Raw genomic sequence first — 25816 nt, 5'->3', positions numbered from 1 at the left:
AGTTCTTGTGCTTATTAAAACTCCTGCAGCGGTGCAAGGCCAAAGAGAAGGCCAACTTTTCAGTGTTACCCCCTCGAGCTCCTCCAGGCAACACTGACAATACATTAAGAAAGAGTGAGATCTGAAGTGTGAAAATTGACTGCAGCTGCCAGCGTAACACATGAAATAACACAATTTGGTAGTATTCACGGGGATATCAGCCTGTTCTGTCGTAACGTATCTCAGAGTCGGTGACAAACAAGCAAACAGTGCCGAGCCGGGTGAAAATGGGGCAACATTAGGTTTCTTTCTCACGGATGCACAATTTAAGGGCTCCAATTACAGTCAAGTACTTTTCTTGCGTCTTTATGTGGCCCAGGAGAGGCAGGGCACCTGTAGATGCTGCAACCAATTGCACCTGTACCTCCTGGTGGGGCTCCATTATGCTCCTCTAAGCAGGGTAGAGCAGCAGGGGAGACAGATGGGAGGAGGGTCAGATTACTCCTGCTGCTGCCAGCATGGCCAGGCCAGGGTCAGAAAGCCCATGGCAACAGCACCATCATAACCACACACACAAACCTTACAAATCCAGATAATCAGAAATACAGCAAACGACAGGTAGAATTTCAAATTGATTTAATGAAATGTTTCAGTTTTCACATTTCTAATAAAGATAGCAGGACTTCGGTCATTAAAAACAGTTTGATATGTTGACAAGTAATGATGAAAGTTTCAAGCTTTTCCCCCCTCTTATACAAAGATTATATTACAGGCATTAATATATTTATATCCTGAGGGCAATGAAGCCCTCAAATTTGACACAATGTACAAGGATTTCTAAAACGAGAAGGAGAAAATAACTAAAACTACGACTATCTCAATTTCTTCACGCGTATAAGACACACAATCTTGGTCCGAACTAACACCTCCAGTGACTAATCCTCCGAAAGGAAGGCGCGAGCCCTCCTTTAACAGACATATTCTATAAGCTACAATCTTTGGATCAACATCATGGTCAGTTCCTTCAAGTGGCTTTGGGGAAAATTAAAACCATAGATGTGATCCAGGCCTATATATCTATACATTCCTCAAAAATGACAACACATAAAATAAAGAGAGCACAGATCTGTCAGTCCTCCTCCTGCTGCGGGGATTCCTCACATCCTGCTCGGGGAACGGACCAACAGGAGGTGAGATGTGGAGAAACCGACAGAGGAACGCAGGGAAAGTAAGGCATAGTAGTGCAACAGATGGGGGATAGTGTTGCAGCTTAGGTGGAGCCCTCAGAGGGTGAGAGTCTATAGTGTGTTTATGTGAGTGAGTAGGTTTGCGAGTGAGTGGGTGAGTGGGAGGGAGGGGAGGCGGGGGACACCTGGCTACCATGACAACTCGAGCTGGCAGGTTGGAGGAGTGCGAGAGGCGGGCTGGCTGTTGCTAGGAGGGCTGTTAAGAGTTCAGCTCTGGCATGCCACCTAAACCCAGCCCCCTCCTCCTCCCCACCGCCATCCCCTCCCGTGGCCTCAGGAGGCCATGACATGGGAAGAGGATCATGGGAAAGAGGACGAATGGATACCACTGACACAAAGAAGGTGGCAGCACACCACCAATAAATAAAGAGCAAAAATCCATCTGTTGCTGTTTTCATGAGACGTGAACTTGAGAGACGCAGAGGGAGGAAGAGACTTTTTTTTTTTTTTTACTCCTGAGGAGGAGACGGGACGCTGAGATTTGATTGTGGGGCGTGGAAATAATGTGGGACATCATCTTAGAAGACAGACATTACACAGGCACTGTGAGAAGCTCCCTCAGAAACACAATCTCTCACACACACACACACACACACACACACACACCAGTGCATGGAGTTACCTGAGGCTCTGGCGGCATTTTTCCTTTAAACACCACACAAACACACAACACCGCAAAAGATAATTCAAACAGTCCATCCAACAGACTGACATCAACAAATAATATTTAAAGCAATTTACATCCAAGAACAAAGAAGCATTTGATGTTAACTGACAAGAGTGAGTGCAAAGACCGTGGTCTGCGTGTGTTGGGAATGTTGGAATGTCGATGTCTCGGCTTTACAGGACAGGGAAACTGATAGCAGAGGAAAGAGACAGGAGGAACTTATTTAATTACCGGACATGAGCCTATGTTAACGACATCAGAAAACAATTACAAACGCAGTGTTTTCTCATTCCAGCGCAGTTGCATAAATCAAATAATGACGCGATCCATTGGAATTCATTTAAAAAGGAAAATTAGAGTAGTAAAAAAAACGAAACCCAAATGTCATTTCAGCTCAAGTTAGAAAGACGTCATCGATTGTCCACTCCGAGTTCAAAACAATTAAACAGCCTCTGGCTGCACATGCTGCAGGGACTCCCGTGTACTAGTGCAGCGAATGCGAAACATTCAGGGGAGGCTTTCCCCATCCATTGGTGCTTTTCCCTGCAGGAACATCATTCCCCAATGTGGATGGGACGGCATCACACTGCCGCTAACTGAAATGGTATCTTTGACACAGAGAGGCTGTGGCGGATGCAAACAGAGGTATAAAAGGCAGACTTATTTATAAATGGATACCAAACTCTTGTGCAGTTTTAGCGTGGTGTCATTTACAGCTGCGTCATCAGTGCTTTGTTACATGAAGTGCTGGGACAGAGGAACTACAGAAACAGGGTAAAACAGTCTCCCATTACCTTACTACAGTAAGAACTTTAAGTGTTTTTCTAGCGCACGCGAGCGCTCTAGAAAATGAGGATAAAATCATTGCAGGTGCCTCCTATGCTGAAACCAACGAACATAAATAGCTTACTTTCACGTACACACCTGTCTCAGTTAACACCACAACAAAGTGAAATGTACTGACAAAGAAATCAATGATCGCCACTTAAATTAAAAATTGCCGTATGCTCCAGTTAATGTTTATATGTCACAAAAAACGGAAAAAAAAAACGAAACATCAAAGTAATTTCTTGCAGTCTCGGCTGAGTTTGTGAGGTTTTTCGAGAAAAGACTGAAGGCGGCACTCGGGTAGGGGGAAGAGGGGGATGGGTTGAAGAGCTCAGTTGGAGGATTTGCTTATAGCGCTGGCTGATCGGCGGAGTTTCCCGGAAACTCTGTTCTTTGTGGCACGGGGCATGGTGGGAGACACCTGGTCGACTGAATCTGTTGTTGTGGTGGTGATGCTTCCGGCTTCGGTGCTTCCGCTGCCGGTGAAAGACCCTGGGAGAGAGAAATGGAGGAAAAGTTTGTAGACAGAAACACGACAACGAGAGAGAGAGACAGGGAGAGGAGGATTTGATTGTTTTATATCCCAGCACGCTCCATCATGCACGCGGCTGCTCCCAAAACCAGGATCACCCAATTCCCTGGATTTCCACCAACATTCACACAAATACCAAGTTTAGAATAAAAGAGTGTCGGGATTCGAGTTTGCTGCAGAGCAGAATTCATTCGAATCAAGATGCCGCATCTCAGAAATCACATGCTTTTTTCACATGCTGCAGAGAAGCAAAGCTTGTTGAAAGAGAAGCCGCCTTTATCCCCAACAGTTTCCCTTTTATGATGTGAAAAATGAGGCAACCTTTGTAAAAAAAAAAGTATTCAGTTCACAGTGTGACAGCAGAATGCTTTGAATGAAAATGAAATTACACATTACGCTCTTGTTGTGGACATGTGGAGCCTTCCTATTGTCAAACATTTTCCTTTTCCACAAAAACTTCACTTCAATGATTATGACAAACGGTAATAAGCCGGGAGGTGGGCATGAAATGCTGGCGAGGACAATCAATTATTGTGAACGCCGACTTCCTCGCTGTGCCCCTGACCAAACCCCAACTACGGGCGCGCCCCCACCCCGCCCCCACCCGCTTTGGCCCCGTGCCTCGAGTTTAAACAACTTTTCTGCTTTGTTGAGGTGGCATCTGGTTGCCTATTTTCTTTCCTATCCTTTTATTTCCTGCCATTTTTTCAGAGGCATCTCAAGTTGCAGCGGCTAAAAGGAATGGCAGATGGCTGGAGTAACAGACACTCAGCCGCACAGTGGACACCAGCAGCATCCAGAGCCACGGCTCACAGAGAGGAGGCTGGGCCGTGGATGAAACGCTGGGTGTGGGTATTGTGAAGGGCTAGAGGGGAGGTGAGGCGGGGGGGGTCTGAACATGCATTCTCAAATCTGCATATGAATATAAAAAAAAGAAAAGAAAAAGGAGAAAAAAAAAAAAAGGATCGGGTTTGGGTAAAAATGAGCAGGACGATTTCTGCATTCCCGTATTGTACTCATTCCTACAGTAAACTCTTGCAAAATGCATCTGCTGGAAAAACATACGACTATTAAAGGCAATCCAGTCAACACACCATTAAAGACGCGCTGCACTAAACAGTCATCACTACCACTGTGGCACTTAATGACTGCGGTTGCATCAGTTTCTAAATGATCTTCTTCACTGTATGGCCTTTTGTAAGAATTAATTTTCCAAGTAAGCTACTAAGTGGGGAAAAATAACACAGAGCCAGAAGAGGCTAATGTGTCATCATTATCGTGATTACAACCCAACACGTCCGCCCTATACTCGGTCAAAACGGCCGTACGCAGAGCTTCATTTCTGACGGAAAGAAGAGAGGAGAAGCAAAGGGAGAAAGAAAACAAAGAGACTCTTTAAATGGCCCCGCTATCCCATTGGTCCCCACTGCAGCAGTTCAAACAAGGCTTTAGATGACAAAGACGTCTTCCAGTGCGGCAGGTGTTAGTCTCAGAGTCTGCCCCAGGCAAACAGGCACACTCCAACAGGAGGAAATGACAGGGGTGGGGGCGGTGGGGGGGATTGAGGGAGGAAAAAAAAAAGGAAAGAAAGAAAAAAAGTGTTTGCTGGGGGAAGAGATAAAGGCGCGCCACATGCAGAAGCGAGGGCCAGAAGTGTAGCCGTATTGTTCATGCTGCTACTTAGTCAGGTGCTAATTGTCCCCACCGTGCATCACTCTCAATTACCAGCCTGGCCTAAACAGTAGGACATACCCCAAATAAACAGCCTGGTTTTTCTGTCCCTTTCCCTTTGTTAAAGCGCTCAGTAAATAAAGCTCGGTTAGTACTGAATGAAAAAGGAGAGGTTCGGGGAGGGGGAACAGCCAGGATGAGTGAACGAGGGAAGAGCAGGTAGGTAGGCAGGCTGCCGGAACCAAAACAAGCTTCCGGCCTCATTTGGGGGGCTTACCTTCACCACACACAGTATTTGGATCTTTAAGATATTTTTAATCTAAAAGGAGGGAAAAAAAAAGAAAAAAAAAAGTAAAGCATCATGAGAGAAAGGACACACAACCTTAATCACACTGCAGGAGGACACAACAACGCTGCTGAAAAGAAAACTCTCAGGCACAGAGGGAGGGACCTTCAGCCAGCGCGTGCGGTGTCGTGGTTAGCCGTTGCTGAAAGGCTTAAAGGTCAGAAAAGGTTAACTGATTTGTGTGATGAGTTAATCAACAAATGCCATTTTTTTCCCTCTACCTGACAAACTGGTTACTTGGAGTTTTTAAAAACTGAGACCATTTTGAAAAAAAAATCCCAAGCACGAATGGTGTTCAGTTCACATGGAAACAAGAGGCTGGAAAACATTTACCACCGATGTTACGAGCTGAGAGGGTTAGCATGAGAGAGGGAAAAGATGCCGGGGCACCTCGGAGGGTCAGGGGAGCTTTTATGTACTTTTACCCAGAGAGAAAAATGGGTTTTCTTGTGTGCAGTTAATCATTTTAAAAAGTAAAGCGAATGATCACAAAATGACAAAAACACTCAAAATGCAGCAAAACGGTGCAAGTTGTAACACACGGAGGGCGGAGTGGTGAGAATGGAGTCTTCGTCCGGGTGTGACAGACGGGCTAGCTCATGCAGGAAGCCGCGATGCTCGACTGAAGTTGTGGGGTGAGACGGGGGTTACATTCAGGAGCTGTGAGAATGAAGTTATGAAAGACAGACAAACCACCAAGGTGGAGGGCTCGGGTTGCATGCCTTACAGCAAACTGGCAAAACTGCAGGAGCGCTTCATTTAGCAATTAGTGTGCAGGGCTTAAAGTCAAACCCTGCTGCTAAATCAAGCGCAACCCTTAGTTATCTGACGATGGTGGGGTTCAGGGTGACCTAAACGAAGTGATAGATGTTAGCAAGCCGATGCCGGGCGTCATGCCTAGTATGGAGGAAGCAGGCAGAGTCTTACAGTCCAGTTTGGCCCAGGGGTACTCCATGTCCCAAACCATCCCCGGCCAACGCCTGCACGCTGTCATGGAGCATGAGTGACATGTTAGTGGCAGCAATGAGAGGCAGAGCAGGATGGGTGAACAGACAGATGGATAGACAAACTTGTGTATAAACAGACACACACACACACACACACAATCCTGCACAAAGGAAAAGCATAGGAGAGTGAGAGTGGTAGCACGTTTGAAAAGAATGAGGAGCAACATCAGCCAGCCATCACAGACACATTCAAGCTCTAAGCCTGGTGAGATGCATTAGACCTGAAGCGTCACACGTATCGTACTTTTTGAAATACAGCAAATGCAGTTGACAAATGAAACACATGAAATTGTGAGAGTTGTTGCTAATGACAAAAAGAGTGTGTACTGGTTGTAGCATCTACAATGTCATTAATTCCTGGATTTCACCGACAGTGACCGAAGAAATAATCTAACTTTAGAAAGCCTATTTAAAATGGATTTTATTTTAATCTCAACTTTAGTTTTGATAGGCTGGTTTATTCCTAGTGGAAGCCTGTAAATGACTCTTATTCTGAGTGTATTCCACGTGCAATATCCAAAACCTCATACAGTGCTACGCAAAAGTCTTCATTTACCTCACATTGCTTAATGTTTCGCCAGACGTAGCAAATACAATACGAACTATAAGTCACAAAGTGACCTACGAATCACTGTGTAAACACAGTGTTGTGTTTACACATAACAAGAAACTTAGTAATAACCAACTTTAAATCATGCCTTTAGAATTTTAAATTGGTTGCCTGTCACAAAACAATCTGGTAAAATAACAGTTTTACGGTGCAGTAAAAGCATACCCGGAGAGAAAAATCAAACAAAAACCACACCATCAGTCATGGACTGGCCTCCCCAGAGCCGCACCTCAGCATTACTGAGGCAGTGTGGGATCATCATGACAGAGAACAAAAAAAAAAAAATGCAGAAACATCCAAAGAAGAGCTTTGAATGTCCATCAGGAGGCCTGGAGAACATTTTCTGTGGACTACTTAAAGAAATTACAAGAAAGTGCCCAACAGAGTTCAGGCTGTGTTCAATAATAAAAGCAGTCATACCAATTATTAGAATTATTTTAGCTTAGGCATACAAAATCTAAAGACTTCTGCACAGTTCTGTAAGAAATTATTGTAGTATTTTTTTAGTATTTGTAGTATTATTGTAGTATTGTAGTATTGTAGTATTTTTATGCAAGTTTAAACAACACCTTTGTGCATATCCTTGTATTATTCTGTTGGCCTGTTTGCACAGTTTCTGGAGAAATGGGATATCGCTGCTCAGTGGGAGGCTGACACAATGACCTTGCAGACTTCATTATACTTCTGAGCTTCATGCATTGGCTGCAGCACACGTCTCATGCTGTGAAACATTATTCTCAGTTCTAGCTAACCTTTCTCAGACCGGCTCCAAAGCAATCTGGGAACCCTTTAACTCTGTTCGCTGGGTCAACAGTCATTTGGGGCTCTTCCAAAATAATCTGCAACAATAATCTTCCTCCACCGTTTATGATTTCCCATAGCTAAATTCTAATACATAGTTAAATCATGATCCTAAGATTGGAAGCAGACTCGACACGGAAACAGAGTTTCGGGTACCGAACGTTTTTCACCTGAAGGTGGTCAAAACAACCCGCGACTGAAATACTCGTCAGCATCAGCTGCTTTGAGCAATTAAAAATAATTCTCTCTGATTTTCACTCCTGTTTTTCTATATGCCCCTGCACGCTTGTTCAGCACCGAGGATGGAGGAGGTAAATTTTACACCCCTACACAGCAGTATGGTAATGTGTCTCACCACCTCCCGCCTGCCTGAATATCACACCTGAACATCTGAAGTCCGACACAGACATAAGACAGGCCAATTCCAACAAAAAAAAGAAGAAAGAAAAAGTAGACAGTTAATTTTCACATGCCCACATATGGCACAAAAATACAGCTTACACGGTAAACCTCGTTCAAAACATAAGCTCTGACAGATTCGATAATGACACGACGTCTGCGGAGTGGTGCTGTGGAGTGCTTTTCTTGTCAAAACAGAACGTGTGTCGAGATCCAATAGAGTGTAAAAGTGCAATCCTGTATTGATTTCAGTGCTGGCGCAGATCGATCGGTGCTGGTACAAGTAGGAAGAACAAGATAAGACACGTTTTCCATTCTATTCATCACAGGCTGATAAGAGTGCTGTGCTGACATCCGAGAGCTGCTGTTTGTTGGTCGGATCTCTTAAGTGTTGGTGAATGAGCTCATGAAGACATACACAAAGACACACACCCTGCAACTGCCATTTAAAAGGCTGCTTATATTCATAGGAAAGTAATTGCATGGAAGGATGCGGTTTGAAAAAAAAAAAGAAAAAGAGGAGATGTACAAAGTAGCGTGAGTGGGGCAGGAGGAAGTGGAAAAGTGTTTGAAGAAGAGCCTGGGCCCGTCGTTTGATATTCATCGGTGAGCGTGGGCTTGGAGTGGAGAGAGAGGGGGGGTGGGAGAGGAAAAAGGTTTGGACAGGTGTGTTTTGAAGGAAGAAGAGAGACTGAAACGCGGGGGGAAGAGATGATGAGGAAAAAGGGAAGAAGGCATGGGAGGAAAATACCCAAAGGTAATGAAGCAGGAGTGAGATGGAGAGACAGAAAGAGGTGGAGTGGAAAGAATGAGGAAGAGGACAGAATTGCAGTGTGGTTCATTTCTCACCTGTCCCACTCATTGGATATCCAGGGGAGGGGGAGAAAACCTGTGAGGCAAAGTCTTCAAAGGTCATGACCTCTCTATGGTTCTGAACAATGGCCTCCAAGTAGAGTGCCCGCTCCTCATAGCTGGTAAGGTCTTGTTAAGGGAAAGCACATAATGATAAACAGGAGAAAAAGCCTTTGATTCTCATAAGAGTTACATAAAAATATAAATTAATTTCTTGCAGATTTCAACAAACAAAAAATAAAGACAAATAACAGCCACATTTTTCTGGATGCGCCGCACACAAACAGTGCTGTGGGAGTGAGTGGCAGCTTTAGCGGGCAGGGCAGCTCCACCATCAGCAAAACCCAGCCAGAAGCAAAGATGGAACAATCAGCCATGCCACACCAACCCCAAAATGAGAATGCAGTCTCCACAATAATCATAAAGAAAGAAAGAAAGAATACATCACTACTGGCGTGATGCTCGAAAACTCTCCTCTCCTGTCCTCTCCCGCCTCTCATCCCTCTCTTCGCTCTAATAGAACCCCTGCTGCAGGCAGCATGTCTAGGACCACCCTCCCTGATGTGCTGCCTGCCACTTCTCCGTGCCATCAGGGGGAAAATTGGAGCCATTTGAAATTCAGAGTGACAAGCAGTGACTGGGGCCTGGGCAGCCAGCATGCAGGATGGATGGCTGGGTTTGAAATGAGAAAGCTCCAATAAATAAATAAATATATAAACAAATAAGCCCGCAAAAAGGCTGCTGGGTAGGGTGGAAAACATTCTGATGGCCATTATCATATCATTATCACAGATATATCATGTTGTGGAATGGCGGCAAGTGCTGGATGAAATATGGTGTAGTGAACTATTGGAGTAAAAAGGTCTATCTGGAGCCATAATGATCCTAAGTGCTGTGAGATACGTGTGTGTGTGTGTGTGTGTGTGTGTGTGTGTGTGTGTGTGTGTGTGTGTGTAGTCTGATTATTCTCAGCTGTCTGTTGTAGTCATGTTTCCTTCACAGACGACACCTGACAAATTGCTTGACAAATGCATACGCTCTCGCACTGAAACACACACGCGGAGCTCTCGCTGCTGAACGCCGACACCCTCCTCCCCCTCGTCTCATTATGATTGCCAGGGTGGAGTGACACCGGGCCGCTGCTGACGCCAAAGCTGTACCAGGCTGAGCTGAGATAGGCTGGACTGGGCTGAGAGGCTCTAGTCTGGGTTAGATAGATAGGACGAGACAGCTAGTGGGCAGGAGGCCTGCTGTGGGCACATGCCGCCACAGCAGGGGCCAACGCAGCCATGACCAATGGCTTTGAAGGGAACCGTAGCAAAGCGGGGATGACGGGCACCTGAGCCGGGACACACCAGAGGGTACGATGGCCAAGCTGCTGCGAGTCAGAAACGGACAGAGGGCAGAATAAGAGACAAGATAACAGGAAGTAAGTTCACTGACAAGCCACGACTTAATGTTTTTTCCCCCCAACATGCAGGAGATCATTAATAAATAAAATATACATGTTGCTCAAACACAAGAGAAGTTTACTTTGCTAAAAAAAATGAAGCAGAAGCTTTACATAACCTCATTTGGACACTTGTCAGGACACAACACTAAGACATCCATTAAATTAAAAGCTCACAAAAATAAAGAAACGGGAAGATTAAAAATAAATATATTAAGTGTACGACCTGCCGACTATATGCTGCACCTAATTGCTTATTCTTTGCCAACACCTCCATTTAGGAAATGCAGAGCAGCATGACTTCAAGCACGTAAAAGCACTTCGCCGTGAGCTTTGCATCTGTCTTCCTGTCATAGCCAGACATGCAACGTCACTGTTTTCTGTCACTTGTTTGAAACCGTGCTGGACAAAGAGTGGGTATCCCAGGCTCTGCTGCCATGGTAACTTGGGTCACAGCTCTGTGTGGTGGGTCATATCCAGGGTTTAGTGGATGACCGAGAGAAAGGATGTTTGTTAAAAAAAAAAAAAAAAGAGCAAAATGTGTCCACATTTGAGGTGGCAAGTGGAGGGCAAAATATAGGAAAAAGACTGATTGAATGAGAAGAAACGAGAGAACTTAAAAGGACGCCGAGAAATGAAAAACAAGGAAGGATGGGGAGAGAGAACCTCAGCACAGCGTGGGTCAACAGAGCCATATGGCTGTCCATTATCAGAGATGCAGATGACTGCAGGCCTGTTATTGAGATTCCTAAAGCAAATATTGACTCCAGCTGGAGCAGACGCTCTCTCTGACTCTGACACACGCCTCTCCTCCACTACTTCCTTCCGCTGCCCTCTATCCAAGTTAGACAAATGGATTATACTGGGTGAGAGACAGAGAGAGAGAAAAAAAAAAAACTTCACAGAATAAAATGAAGGTAGATAGTACAGAATTATCAAGAGACGAGAGAAAATATGACAGAAGGAGGGGGAGAAAAACAGGTGGTGAGGGAGGGAGACTAATAAAAGGTATTCTGGGGATGAGTAAAAGCGAGAGCCATAATCAGCTCACTTAAGTAAATGTGAGATGCTATCTGCGGGTAAAAACAAAAAATTGTTGCACAGAAATCAGACCTGATGCACAGTGAGGGGTAATCTTGCCTTCACTCTCAGTTTTATGCTGGTCTCTAATTACTTAGGCATGGGCACAGCTTGTTCCCCTGCATATGCACAGACGCTGTTACCTCTATGCAGTATAGTAATCAGGGGACACATCCAGAACAATGATGCAAACACCGTGTCCATGTTATGGACACCAAACCCGCAGACACTGACCTACTTTTAGTGGAAAAATAAGCTCCAGCTACAGTTGGTGAGTTCTTGGTAAATATTCATGTTTGTGAGACCGGGAAAGAGGATGGCAGCTTAGAAACCTTCATACTTCCTGAAAATGTTACCCGTTATGAAAGCCTTCCTGATGAACTGTATCACAGAAGGCTAAACCCCATATCCTGTGCCATAAAAAAAAAAAATCTCATAAAGCGAGGGATGAAATATAAAAAGGAAAATGCAGACAGGTCTACATTTCCACAGATGGAACGCAACTCAAGTCACCCGTGACATAACTGTCATTTACAGCTGAACAGGGAGGTCAAGAAAGACGAGCACGGGTGGGAGGAGAGTTTGCAGAACCACTTTGGGAATTTCCAAGGAACCCCTACGTTCCAAGCGGCTGCATTCTTATTAGGGAGAAGAAAGGAAAACCAATGTAATGTTTATGGAGTGTGGCAAACACTGGGATAGTAATGAGAAAAAAAACCTCCCAGGTTGGAGTTAATGTAAAACAACTTTAGTTAGGAGATGATATCTGGAGACATGGATGTGGTCGTTTTGGAGTTATGAGGGTGGGGTGGAAGTGGATGCTATAGAGAGAAAAGCCTATTAACTCCAACACTTTACACATTTGAGAAATGCTCCTTTTTCATCCTGTCCCCTGGCTGCCCTCTGCTTCTCTGTCATTACAGGTGACGAAGACCTGAACTTATAGCTAGCATGCAGCGAATCAGCGCAGGTGTGAAGCCAGAAACCTGCTACTCATACCTGTGTGAACATATGTGCATGCATATATGGAGCAACATACGTGTGTATGCATATGCATCTATGGGTGTGTGCACATATGTATACATATGCATGCATGCTGTCCAGATGGTGGGGGTAGCTCTGGGGAAATGGTAGGGGTCAAGCATCTTTGTGGATCAAAGCCAAGGTCAGGGCAGCTGCAGCGCCCCATGTTCAAGGTGAATGGAGGCCTCAGATGGCTCTTCATTAGCAGGCTGCTCCATCCCCGCTGGACCCCATCGGCCAACCGTCACCAGCCCTCATCATCATCATCTCTCCTCTTTTCTCTCTCCATCCATAGGGACCGGTCCTGAACACGCCTGTCCACTGGGATCCATTTTATACTGTGCGTAACCCCACCCAGCACATTCAGCCACATACACACGCTCCCACACAGAGGTGTTTGTGCATAAGCAGGCACAACGCTCACGGTAGCACCCACCACCCATGCACTTTGTTCCCCAGAAGAGCTTGAGCTCTAAGCTGACCTCTGAACCTGTGCGTCTCTAGAGAGGAGCATCCTGACCATCCCAATCCGAATCTTTGTGTTCCTATGGCAAAAGTGGTCACACCACACCACCGGCCTCCAACACACACTAAGCATCTTTCAAATACACAAAACCTTTGAACACTCAAGCACACGGCCTTCAAGGATCATTATGCATCATGGCTTCAGGAAGTAGTCCTTTAGTAAAAAGGTATCACTGAGGCAAAATAAACAAGCAAATGTTCTGGATTCTAAACGCGTCTTTCACCTGCATCATTAACAGTAATCAGACAGTAAGGGTCAGAAGACCACAGAGAACCTGTTTGACCACTGGAGGCTGCTAATGTTAGGTCTGCAATTCTGAGAGCATTACAGTACAAGACAAAAAGATAAACTCTGCTTTTGCCTGATGAAGACCAAATAACGGTAGACACCTTGGGGTTAGATGACATAAAAGATAGGAGCAGCTTAAGGATTTGAAAATGTGAGGCCAATGCTTATGTATTAAATCTGGATTCCTTTTAAAGGCCAGCAGGGTTGCAAAAAGAAGTCTAGAAGAAGACTTTGAGCACTTGGACTACATACGCTCCCGATCTTATCAAATGACACCGATTCTGAACATGTTGGTCTCTGAATACTGTTAAACCGACAATATTGCCACTGTGTCAGTGAGCTATAACCTCAGTTTCTCCTCCTCGTCCGGTTTCCAAACAAAAAACAAGAATGAAACTTCCAAAGTGCTCAGCTTGAGGTTTCAAACAGCACTACATACACTGACGTAAGTCATCATGGCTATGTCCATCTTTTATATACAGTCCAAATAATCATTAGCTGTACTAACCATGTATGGGGATTTCAGCAGCATGACCGGTTCAGACCTGGTGTGACTGAATGCTCCTGCTGAAAGCTTATTTTATTTCTATTAAACCATAAACATCTTTGTAAAAAGGAAACAACATCTGTGTTGTAAATACACTAATCAATAACAGGGACATCTTTAAGGATCTCCTTCAGTGTAGTTAGCTCTGGGGGGTATGGTTGATATCCAGTGTAAACACGTTCGTCAATTTCTGATTTCTCCCATGTGATCCTGCTCTTAATTTGTGTCACGACATTAAATATCCCTCATTTTTCATTACAGGATTTTGTTACAATGCTTCATTATATTTCATAGAGTTCAGACACAATACTGAACTCTGCAGTACACATTTAGCTTGTGTTTCTTCACCATCCCTTTTTTAACGAGTTGATGACCAGCTTTGCATTCGTAGAGAGCTACACGGGTTCTTCTCTGTGTCCAGATGACAATTGGTTGTTTTATTCTTTTTTTTGTCTTCTATTTCCTATTTGAACATTTTATTGTTCTGCTCTCTTTTAAACTGAACTGATTGAGACAGGCACACACAGCTAATCTGCTGATAAGGCAGGGTAGGGGGTCGAGGCCCAGATTAGGCAAAGCAGCATTATAAGGGTCTTAAGACACCCCATACTGACATTTCACTGCTTAAGCTCCATTTCTATCCACTTCTAAGTGACGGAAGTTGGATGATATGAGCAGGGCGGGCGACTTCCTCCTCTCCTTTTGTCAAAGGTGCATTAATCGGGTTTCAAACAGCGCTCCTCCGGAAGCTTGAATTGTCGTCATCTAATAAGGAAGTTTTCGCAACAGAAAGAGAGACAAAAAAAGACGAGTGCGCCAAGAAATAGTGGATAAACTTAAATTATTCCAGACATCAGAACTTTGAGATTTAGTCTCTCTGTGCTAATGAAAAACAACAACTCTCCAACCATGACATGATCCTGACATATGACACTTCACTGATTTTATGAATCCAGGGTTTCACCTAAAAAACACAAAAACAAAAAGGGGAAATAATCAAATACCTATTCAAAAATATTTTTGCCATGCGTGCGGACAAACCTACTGCTTAAGTCTCCACAGCAGCAGCCAAGGTTAATCCTGTTTGTAAAAGCACTGGTGGCAAAAAGGGGCTCTTGTAGTGAAGAGGGACAGTTTAGAGATGAGGTGAAGGGTGCCTCTAGGTGCTTGACCCCCCTCCTCTCTTAGCCCCACATCTGCCCATTAACCTGGACCAATCAGCTTGACCTTGGTGAGGAGAGGAGCTGAGGAGTAGCTCACAGTGCCATTGACTCCCAGCAGTCACATAATTGGGCTGTTAAGAGGAAAAGGATGTTTGGGGGGGGGGGGGGGGGGTCTGGGTACAAACAGTATAAAAAAAGCAGATGTGGCCGCCATGCTTTTCATTCAAAGACACAGTAAACCACCTCCTCGTATCAAATGCACATTCACAGCAACATCACTGGATAGCACGCGGATAGGGTCCAATCCTGTGGATTAATTAGAAGGTTTAGTCCCTGCTTTGGTGGCGAGCTAAGAGGAAATGATGACTGCTATCAAAAGCGGACAATAAGACTCACTTTGATACAAGCTGTTGACACCAAATGCAGTAATGAATACAAGCCGGAGCAACATGAACAGGTTCAAATCATGAAGGAATTACAGTGCCATCTCCAGGAGGCATTGATATAGACAAACTGATTACTGCATATGGACAACCTGTCACTTGATACAGAAGAGGACACAAGAGGCAGAAAGGCAGGGGCACAGGGCAAACTACTGGTTGAACATCACAAATAAGGGCTATGACTATGGAGAAAGAAGAAGGTGGCAAGGAGGGAAAAAGGGAGGAGGAAAGATGGTAAAGAGGAAGGCAAGAAAGAGAGATAAAGGCGAGCAGGTGTTGATTGGAGAGAGGCCCGGCGTTGAGTGCCAGCGGTACCTGTTGTCACAGCGAGGGCTGAGGTGTGAAGCTCGTCTCAGCAGAGGCCCTCAGAGGTGTGAGGTGATTATGGGAAAACGGGGAGGAAGACAGACATTTAGATGGAAAGACACAGGGAGAAAAGGGGACAGAGAGAGTGAATGTGCCACTAAGGCTGGCTGCAGGAATAATGGCAGCATGGGAAGGAACAACAGATTAAGGTGGATAAAGTGAAAATGTGTATGGTATAGCGTATATGTGTGTCCATCTCCCACTTTATATATCAGCTACTCAGACCCTGGTGTCTCATTAAACAGCTGTGGCTGCAGAAAACGTCTGAATGTGTCACAGATGCGTTATTATGCTGTTTGTGGGTCCACTTTCTGGGTGAGTGTGGACTTGCAAAACATAAGAAGCTCAAGAGGAATAGCTGGTTTCAGAGAGTTTTAACAAGTAGCCCAATTAGTGGGTCCAAGAAATTGGAACTCTGAGGCCCCAGAGGAGTCAGGTCAAACAGTAAGCCAAGGTTAATGACACCTCCTGAGGGGCACGTTTCCCACAGCGAGAGCTTTCTAAGCTCCAACCTCCACACCTCTCTACCGTCCATCTGGCATTCGGACAGCAGGGTGGGGAGTTATGGCTGTGACATCACTCCTAACCTGTGACATCATCACTGCCCGTCAGTGATTTCACACGGGTTCGCCAAAGCTGCAGACAAAATCAGATGTCTGCTAGCTGGCATGACTGGGTTATTTACAAGCTGACTGGAGGAAGCAGACACCCATTTTCTCAAGTCTCCGGCAACCCACCGTTCCTCTGGGGGCCACTAAAAATCGATTTCCGCTGCAAAACAAATCATAAGAGCAGCACCTACACTAAGGTCAATGTTGACCCCTAAACTATGTTCGAACTGACTGATTGCCAGGGTTTCACAGAATATAAATGGCAGTGCAACAAGTCATCCTCACACACCAGAGACGTGGGTTAGCTCCAAGATACCTGGTGACATCATAATTTGTTGGCACATGGTTTGTTTAACATGACTGCCATCAAAGCCTGCTAGCCTTGTGTATTCAGATGAGCCGAGTCTGTAACCAATCTCTTTTTCAAAGGACTCTGGCCTGCATTGATGAGTCCTAACACAGCAGCCTTAGATGTGAAGCACAAAGGATCGACATGATTAATCAAACACAGACCCATTATAGCCAGACAGTCACACAGGCCTCCACTGTGTATTAACAGAAAGTCATAATAAGATGAGCTACAAAAGGCTGATAGGGATGAAGATTAACAGATACAGCTCTGAGTGGCTGGGTGAGAGTTTTCTTGGAAGGTCTCCTTTGTTAGCAACGATGGCCAGAGTGTCACGAATGTCTGCACCCTCTGGAAATGTTATTAGGTCAGGACAAAGGTGGGCATCCTGTGAGCTATCTGAGGTAAATATCTGTCATATTTTCCCCTCAGTTCCTGAAATTGTTCAAGAGAGAGAGGAAGCAAAAAGCATCTATCTGATCTCAATTTGAACTTTTAATAAAAAGTCAAAGATTAAACAGGGAAGGGCATGCTGAAATCCATATGAGGGCTTTAGCCTCTTCTCTCTTCCAACTTTCATGATGAAATTTGTAGCACGATGATTATCACGCTCACACGGTTTCTGCCCACCTGTACACACACCTCAAAGCACAGCAGTAATCAAAGTACCCTGATGTTCTATAATCTATTTGACACATCTGCAAAACCAACCTGACACTTAAATTGTCAGAGAAATGTGCCAACGCCGGGTCATGCCAAATGACTCTGATTTTCACCCTGCGATCACACAGCTCAGACAAGCACTGATGAAATATTAAAACAAAATGAACAGAGGCTTCTGCAATTTTAATGATGCTTGCGGTATGTGCGTCAGAAGACGCGTGATGCGTTAATGCCAAGCATCCCTTTCTGCCTCCCGGCCGAGGCATCCTACACATAAAGTCTCTTGCTCCTCCATTGCCCCCTCTGTGAAAGGTTCATTGGACCAATTAGGCTGCCTGGCCTCATGCAAAATGCCTGGCATTTAGGGAGAATGCTAATGATTAGCACTAGGTTACATATGATCACATCTGCGGTAAAAGCACTGGCAGAACAGGTTCATTATTGTGACTAGGGGCATAGTTTAATCAATGCCACCGCTGCTAGAATGAGTTATGAGATCTGGACTGTCGGGCCAATTATTAAAGAAAGAAAATACTAAACTGTCAAGTACATGATGCACATACTTTTTGATGCATGATAACTAAAAAGTCTGTCAAGTTTGTGCCAGTTAATCTCATGGACATGAAACATTTTTCTATCCCATCACAATCTGAAAAGCAACTTTGTAGTTGTGCACATTTACAGTAAATATCCAGATTCTGTAATGTGCAAGGACAAAACCTGGAATGGTGGATAACCTCAGGAGGAGGACAGCGAAGGAAGAATTATAGATGTACGCACTTAAAAAGAAAGTCGCACACAAAACCTTAGGAAAAAAGAAAATAGACTTCTACGATGGCAACAGCTTTTTCCTAATCCTCGCCCCTGGGCTATATTGTGCAGTCAAGCAGGCTATTACATGGCAACAATTAGGGGGGCTGGAGCCCAACACCTGGTCGTCTCCTATTCTGGTCCTTCAGTGGCAGCTGACTGTACAGTCTCACAGCCAGGTGGCTCTCCTTCAATGACATTAGCTAGTCACTCCAGGGTTAATCAGGAGCCTGCCATCATCCAGTGGGCATGCACAGAGCTCCATTCACAGTGGAAGCTTTTATAGGGAAAAGGGACGATGGAGACAATGTTGGTATAAAAACTTGTTCAACTGAAGATCTCTGGCAGAGACCGCACATAATCAAAACGAACTCGGGGGTGGCGTTCGTGCCCCTTGGATTCACGGCGCGAGTTCAGAGCTGCGTCTTGATTGGCTGAAGTGGAGTTTGCAGTACGTCCACTGTGCATCCTGCAGATTATAATGGACCTTTTCATGGGTGGACAAAAACAGATGGAGGAGCGGGAAGTGCTATACATCCACACAGACGGGTGATGATGTGGGGGGATGGAAACTGGATTTTGTCAGAGTCGGCAGATACAAAAACAAGTGGGTGTAGCTAGAGCAGTGCGGGCTATATCTGCCTGCACAAAGCCCCCTGGCTTGGAGATCTGAGGGTAAATAACACTCATTAGAATATGAAAAGCTATAGATTTGTACCCAAATCAGCTAGAGTCTCATCAATAGTAATTAGAAGATATACATAACTAATGAAGATGTGTACGCTACATTAAACAAAAAGGTACCAAGCGCTGCTGTGTATTTAAACACAGAATTAGGTAAGTGGATGTTTGAACACAAAACAAGAGCAAACAGGAAAATGATGAAAAAAAGCAATGCTAACCATGCACAGTAGGAATGGTGCTTTAAAGTTATACGGTATTTTTAAAGGAGATCCCACCACCCAAAATGTGTTCCGCGTGCTTTTACAACCAACAAAACCTTCTTTCTGTTCGACATCAAACTCTATTACAGCCTGTTGCAGTGGAGACGCAAAGGAAGATTTGGCCAATATTTCTCACCGCTTCCCTTTCAGCCACAGCCACCACTTGACAATGAAATACAGACTATCAGTATTAACACATCAAAGGCTGCTCCTCTAAGAAGAAGCAGACGATGCACAGTGATGCACAGTTAAATGTTTTGTTTTTGTTATTGCTTTGTTTCCCTTGCCTGTCTGTCAATGCAGAACATTCCATTTAGTGCAAAAATGCAAATGCTGCAAGGCACAAGGACATCCTCTGAAAGAGAATAATGGCCACAGGCCAGCGGAAGAGCACACACTGCCTTTGAACCATTTAAAGAGGCATTAATGTGCAACTTATAAATAATCAAGCAATTCCTTCCTAAAACAGCCAATTAAGTCTGCAACATTAAAAGCAATGCAGCCTTATGGAAAAAAAAAAAAAAAGAGCAATTCTGGTGTCTGAACAAAAAAAGGGAACTGAAAAATTAATGGCCATTTAGGGACAAAGGCCGCCAATAATGTCACAAGGTATCTTCACAAGAGTCTCCAAAACCCCCATGCCAGATCAGAGAACGAGAGATTCCAGTGGAGAATGATGAGTGACATTTTGCTGACATTTCCCAGCAGCGCTCGATGCGTGGCTGTCTCAAGACGGTGTCAGAAATATCTATGGCTATGCTCAATGTGACACAGACGTTAAGGGATGCAGGTTCTTTCAGGGGACGGCCTCAGCTCTGGGGCCGGTGATGAGGAGCCTGGACCCAGGGAGATTGAATGGTAATCACTGGAGCACAGATAATAGATGATTGAAGGCTCTTTCTACGCCGCTGTTGGATTTCAATATCAGAGAGGCCCTAGAATTGGGATTCTTATCAGGGGCGGTGTGTCAAACAAAGGAGAGCTGAGCGTGAAAGATGGGGTCCAACTCAGGCACACGACCATGCCGATTAGCACAAGGATAAAAAAGGCCGCACAAACAAAAGAGGGCAGCTTTAGCTGGACAAAAGGCTGTTCACGAGACATGGAAGGAAGAAGGGACGTAAATGAAAAAAGAGAGGACTACTTGGTGGTAAAAGGAGGACAGGACAAGAGTTTTGCTGAGATGGTTGGAAGATGAATAGTGACAGAGCCAACTGTTAAAGAGTGTTCCAGATTCCCGGCTTCTGAAGACGAATGATGGACCAGCAGGGATGAAATGCAACGCACCCCGCCGCAACCCATTCATACACACCCAAACAAACACACACTCACACAGACTGACACGGTGGCACGAGGCTTCACATCTCTGCCAAGTCCATCACAAAAAACAAAACAAAAAACAACAAAATTATTCCCATTTATCCCCAGATTCCAAGCACTAAAGCTTGCCAGGAAAGCTCATTAACCCTCCCTTCAAGAACCCTGAAACAAAAGAGGGGGGGGGGGGGGGGGAACAAAACATAACTAATCAATGAGAACGCACCCATTGAGAGTGGGTGGGTGGGTTGAGTGGAGGTGGGTTGAGGGGAGGGGGAGCAAGAACACGCATCCATTTGGATAACCTGAGAGGACTAACAGCTTTTGCTTTAGTGTTGCACTGCCTGGCTGTGGGGTGGAAAAAGAAAGTTCATTAATTAAACAGGGCTAGGGGTAACAGATGGAGTGGCTAGCTGGATGCTAATCACATAAAGCAGACACAGGTTTTTACACCCAAGCTAGCAGCGGCACACATCAATCACAATGAACATGTCTCAGTGTAGCTCGTAATAGGTCCAATCATGCGACCGGGGTCACAGCATCCTGACTACGCATCCTGTGCGTTATTAGTGAGACGGTGATTGCATCAATGTTTCTATGCGTGATATTTTGTGAGAATATTTGCGCTTCTTTTTGGCTCGGAGGGCCATTCCCTTACATATAGTAGCCTATTTGAGATGAGGACTTTAGTCCTACATGATCAAGCATATGCAAACTATAATAAGAGGGAGGAGGACCATGTTGTCCTCTTTGATGGTTCAATCTGTGGGAATTTCTGCTATTAAGCACATTAGGAGAACTGGGAGGCTTTTCTCTAGAAGCACACAGTAGTAGAAAGATATTTTAAAATGACAAAGACAAAGAAATAGACTTCAAATCATTTTCCAGTTATCTAATAGTCAAATCATTTCAAATACAGAGTTTTTCTTCCATTTTTACCATCTGACATTCAGAATGTGGCACTTTTTATACACCACACAAGGAAAAATCCCTTGTACTGGAATTCAAATATATTGACCAGAAAATAATACTAATTTAGTCCAAAGAGCTGCCAAAAAGTACACAGAATCCTTCACACAACTGTAATGGTCTTTTTGGCATTCCTAACCCATTCCACAACGCCGAGATGGAGAAGAGACAGGGAAGGTGATCCCGCATAAAACCGGCTCTCACTTTGCCGCTAACAAACAGACAGATGTCAGACACGAACGCATAACAGACGGACGGGGGAGGAGGGCATGAGGGTGGGGGTTCAAGTTTAAAAATACACAGAGCGTGACATTCTTTGGGTTACACTAGGCTACGCAGTTTTCCACCACTGATACCTGAAAACACCACGGCTTTTTATTTGATAAACACTGCGCAAAAAAGTAAATAAATGAAAGCAACTGAAAAAATCCTGATAAGAAATAGACTTTTATACATGGTAATTAAATATCAATCAAAATGTGGAAAAATATCAGTGAGACCAGCAAGACGTCACAAAGGTTGCAGGGAGAGACAAAGATGAACAAATGCAGGACACCAAGCGTGATGATTTTAAAGCCCCGAAGCACAAGAGTGCAAAGCTAGCTGTATATACAAACACAAACTGATATACACCAACAGGCAGTTCTGACACCAGCAGTGTGTGTACGCTCTGACAGGCGGGGCTCTGGGGCCCTGCTGTTGGCTGTCTGGTTCCATGCCTGCTCTACCTGTGTTTAAAAGGGGGCGGCCCCCATGAAGCTCAGACCCCAGAGTGTAGGCTGTGCTAGGCCCCCAGGGCTTTCAGGGTGTGGGTGCCGCACAGTGTACGCCTTTTGTTACAGGCTGGGTGGCAAGAGGAGGAGGAACTAATGTGTGTTGGGGGGGCAGGAAAAAAATGAGTAATGCTATGAGTCATTCTGCATTAGCAGCAGGGAGAGGGAGATGGGGAGGGGGAGTAGATGAGAGGGGGTGAAGAGAGAGAATACTTTTGCATGTTGTATGAAGCTAGACGCCATATGCCATCCGAGCTGGGCTGCCTCCTGAGTCAGGGCTCTCTGTTTGACAGGCCTGTGCTTGCCCCCTCCAAACCCCCAAAGCTACACCCCTTCTTCCCCAACCAACACCCTCCTCCTCTAGGCCTTCTCGGCTCCAGCAATGGGCTTGGCAATTGCTTTGGTCGTGCATGGACTGCGCTCTGTTCATGTGTGTGTGTTTATTAGGAGGGGGGTACTCAGTGATCTGAACACATCGGACATTGTCGTGAGTCCCGGCAGGAACAGCTGGTCAGCTGGAGAGAGGAGTGGGAGGGAGCAGGGATAAGAAGGGGGAAGAGATGGGAGGCAGTGCGCTACACTGATAATGGGATTAGGTTAAAACATTCAGTTGGGGAGAGCCCCCTCCTCTCTTTGCAGCCCCCTGAAATAATGTGTAAACTCTCAACCACCCTATCAAAGCCAATGCCAGCCTCCGCCCAAACTTAGCCCTGCCAACTCCAAGCAGGGACACTTTAAGTCCAAACTAGCCCCTCACCCAACTCCAGCTACCTACTCATCCAACAGCAGCCAACCGCCTCCGACTAAACGGTTCGCATCCAGTAATAACAATATGCTGACAATCACTTGTCATAAATCATGCAACAAGTCAAGCTGTCCAACTCCCGCTGCAAAAGTTACTGCAGATTACAAATTACTTTTAGTTGGTCAGCCCCGCTTCCAGTGAACAGGAAGTTGGCTATACTCACATCAGCTCAGACCATTACATGAATCCAGCTTATAATGACTAGCTTGGCGTCTCACTGTGCCCAGTCAAGCACTGTGCTCCATAGTGATATAGACTGCTGAGTATTATCCATGAGTCTGCCAACAGTTATGGCACAACAGCTGGCAAATTAGACCTATCAACGATGCTAAATAATTCATGAGAGACAACACTAACATGGCAGATCCTATTCATGACACCCTATCATGCATACAGGCGCACTTTCATCTCCGCTAGGTGAAGAATCTTACAGTATACAAAAGAACATGCTGTCGTGAGACAAAGACGCGATGAGACCGGGACAATAACTTGCTCAGAAGGGGTGTGAGAATGTGTCACGGTCAATGCGGCGACTGTACTAATTATGACGGCGTGTGGGGATGCAGAAACGGCACACAAAAGCAGTGCATGCAGAATATCATATCCATTGTGTTTTCAGCATACAGCCGTTGCAAAGATGTACATCTTGTTTCCAGCAGTGGAGCTGGGGGACTGCAGATATGCTCACATGAGCCTGTGAGGGAACATGACAGAGTTAAGCAGCTTTTTGGGTTCCACTGAAAGGATCAAGCCTTCCTCTCCTCTTCCTGCTGCTGCGCACACACACACACACACATGCACACACACGCTACCTAAAAGCCTGGCTCGCATGACTGGCGATGGGCAGAAACAGATTATGGTTATTGATCGCTGCCTGGAGATGGATCTGTGTGTGTGTTTACTTGTGTGTCAGAGCAAAGGATGGGGACTAAGGGCAGTGTGCAAAAGCTATTGATTCTGTCCAATAGGAAGGCTATGCCTCTGAATCAAGGTCAGTTTTGCATTGTCTCACCTATTAGTAACTTGCCATCACCCCACACACAGACACACACACACTTCACCTTTAACAATACCCCATCACAAAGAGTGATGGATGGCACATCAAACTCAAGTGCTTGTTGAAGAGTGAAATGAATCCCACCTTCTGGATGACGACATTATTCTATACTGACAGTATGAAGGATCTTTCTCATACAGTAAATGGCAGCAGGCAGTGCAGTGGCAGGTTTGGTCCACGTGTCACTAACAAACTAATTGCTGTTTTTGGTTTTAAGCTTCTTACATTTGCAAGGGAGGGCCCGATTAACATCCATGTTTCACAGAAGTCTGTAAAAACAAATGTGGTTACATTTAATTCAAAGTTGTTTTTGATTGAACATTTTGTGGTCTCAAGTATTCAAAATGCAGCCGCGAATGGCCAACAATACACTTAGAACACAAAGCCAGAGCAGCTGCATTTCCTATCAGCCATATAAATAATAAATGATACATTATGAGTTGTCTGTGAGAGTCTTGTGATATGTTGCCTATGAGGCCAAGGTTGTGTCCTGGCAGAGGAAAATGACACAAATCGCAAATGACACCGATGGCTGTACGTGACACGACAAGGCATATGCAACTGCACAGATTTGACAAAATCATGTGGGCAGAAAAAGGACGAGAGAGCAAAGCCATATGAGAAAGACAGAAAGCTGCCAAGAGGTAGTATCCTTTTGAAAAACACTCCTGTAGCCCATCTGTGTGTATTTTCAGAAAATGTTGCTGGTGGTCATTTTTCAATATCAAATCCTATTAGCTCGAGAGATTCTGTGAGCGTTGCAGCAGACTGCTGGAGTCCTCTAGATCCCTGTGACGGCGCGAGAGAGGGGGCTGCAGAGCCATACTGGCCTTTTATCTGGACACACAGGGGTTATATAGCTTCTCTTTGAAGAAATATTCAACTAATTACCTTGGAGAGTGGCCTCACAGGCAGAGAGCAGGCTGTGAATTGTAAAGGCATTGTGAAGGGGTAAACTAAGGATGAGGATTTTCATCAAAAAAAAAAAAAAAAAAAGAGTTTCAGGTCATTGTTCCAACCTGTGAAAGATAAAGGGCTGCAATATCCTGAGAAGATGGAAGAACTGAAACGACCGGAGAGGGAAAAATGCAAAAGGCTGGAGTGGCGTAACAGTAAAAGCAATGTTGAAATCAAAGCATCTGAAAGAGCAACTCCACCTGGCTACCAACGCACTGTTTCTTTTACGATCAAAACCACTGCGGGACGTTGCACCAGTGCGCTCTGACGTTCTCTTAAAATATCAAATCTCAAGTTGTCACTTTTCATACAGCACCAAACATTCATTAGCTTAAAGTTTTGCCTCTGTGCTCACGAGCTCTCTGGCTAGGCAGACATGCAGATACTCATTTTGGCCGTGTGCTCCGCCTGGCACTTTCATTCATCTCCTCTGGTGGAGTGTGCGAGGCCTGGCAGCCGATCGGTGCCAGAACTCCAGAGGCAGCGCTTATCTCCTCTCATAGATCATGCCTTTGTGCTGAACTGATTCTGTGCTAAGGAATGCCAGGTGAGGCTTTAGTGTCCCAGTACGGCCCTCTTACTGCAGCAGCACCACCCCCCTTTTAAAAAAAAAACACAAAAAACAAAAATCCCTTCGGCTTCCCCAGTCCCTCAGGCTTCCAGAGCCAGGCAGGCCTGTGGACGGCCCCCCTCTGGCACTGAGAATCACACTGGGCTAATTCACTTGGCGTCGGGT

At 45.1% G+C, this 25816-nt stretch overlaps 1 protein-coding gene across 6 annotated transcripts in view; it reads right to left on the bottom strand.

The window, feature by feature from the left end:
• Positions 1-604: 604 nt before the first annotated feature.
• The window catches only part of ralgapa2 (Ral GTPase activating protein catalytic subunit alpha 2), a 95349-nt gene continuing 70137 nt past the window's right edge, over positions 605-25816 (bottom strand). For 3 of the 6 annotated variants that reach the window (XM_086273750.1, XM_086273755.1, XM_086273752.1), the window contains 2 exons: positions 8937-9058; positions 605-3213 (listed from right to left, as the gene is read on the bottom strand). In XM_086273750.1, the coding sequence (XP_086129876.1) occupies positions 3053-3213; positions 8937-9058 (283 nt within the window). In that variant the 3' untranslated portion in view covers positions 605-3052. Of the gene's footprint in view, positions 3214-5201; positions 5244-6197; positions 6258-8936; positions 9059-25816 lie in introns of all 6 variants that reach the window. The other 3 variants (XM_086273751.1, XM_086273756.1, XM_086273754.1) reach the window with 3 other exon arrangements.

Source organism: Aulonocara sp. 'chitande type north' Nkhata Bay, linkage group LG19 (genome assembly GCF_057382095.1).
Source record: "Aulonocara sp. 'chitande type north' Nkhata Bay isolate Kocher_YH1m ecotype deep benthic linkage group LG19, A_spYH_male_GT1.1, whole genome shotgun sequence".
NCBI classification, from domain to species: domain Eukaryota; kingdom Metazoa; phylum Chordata; class Actinopteri; order Cichliformes; family Cichlidae; genus Aulonocara; species Aulonocara sp. 'chitande type north' Nkhata Bay.
This window is presented reverse-complemented; position numbering and strand designations above follow the sequence as displayed.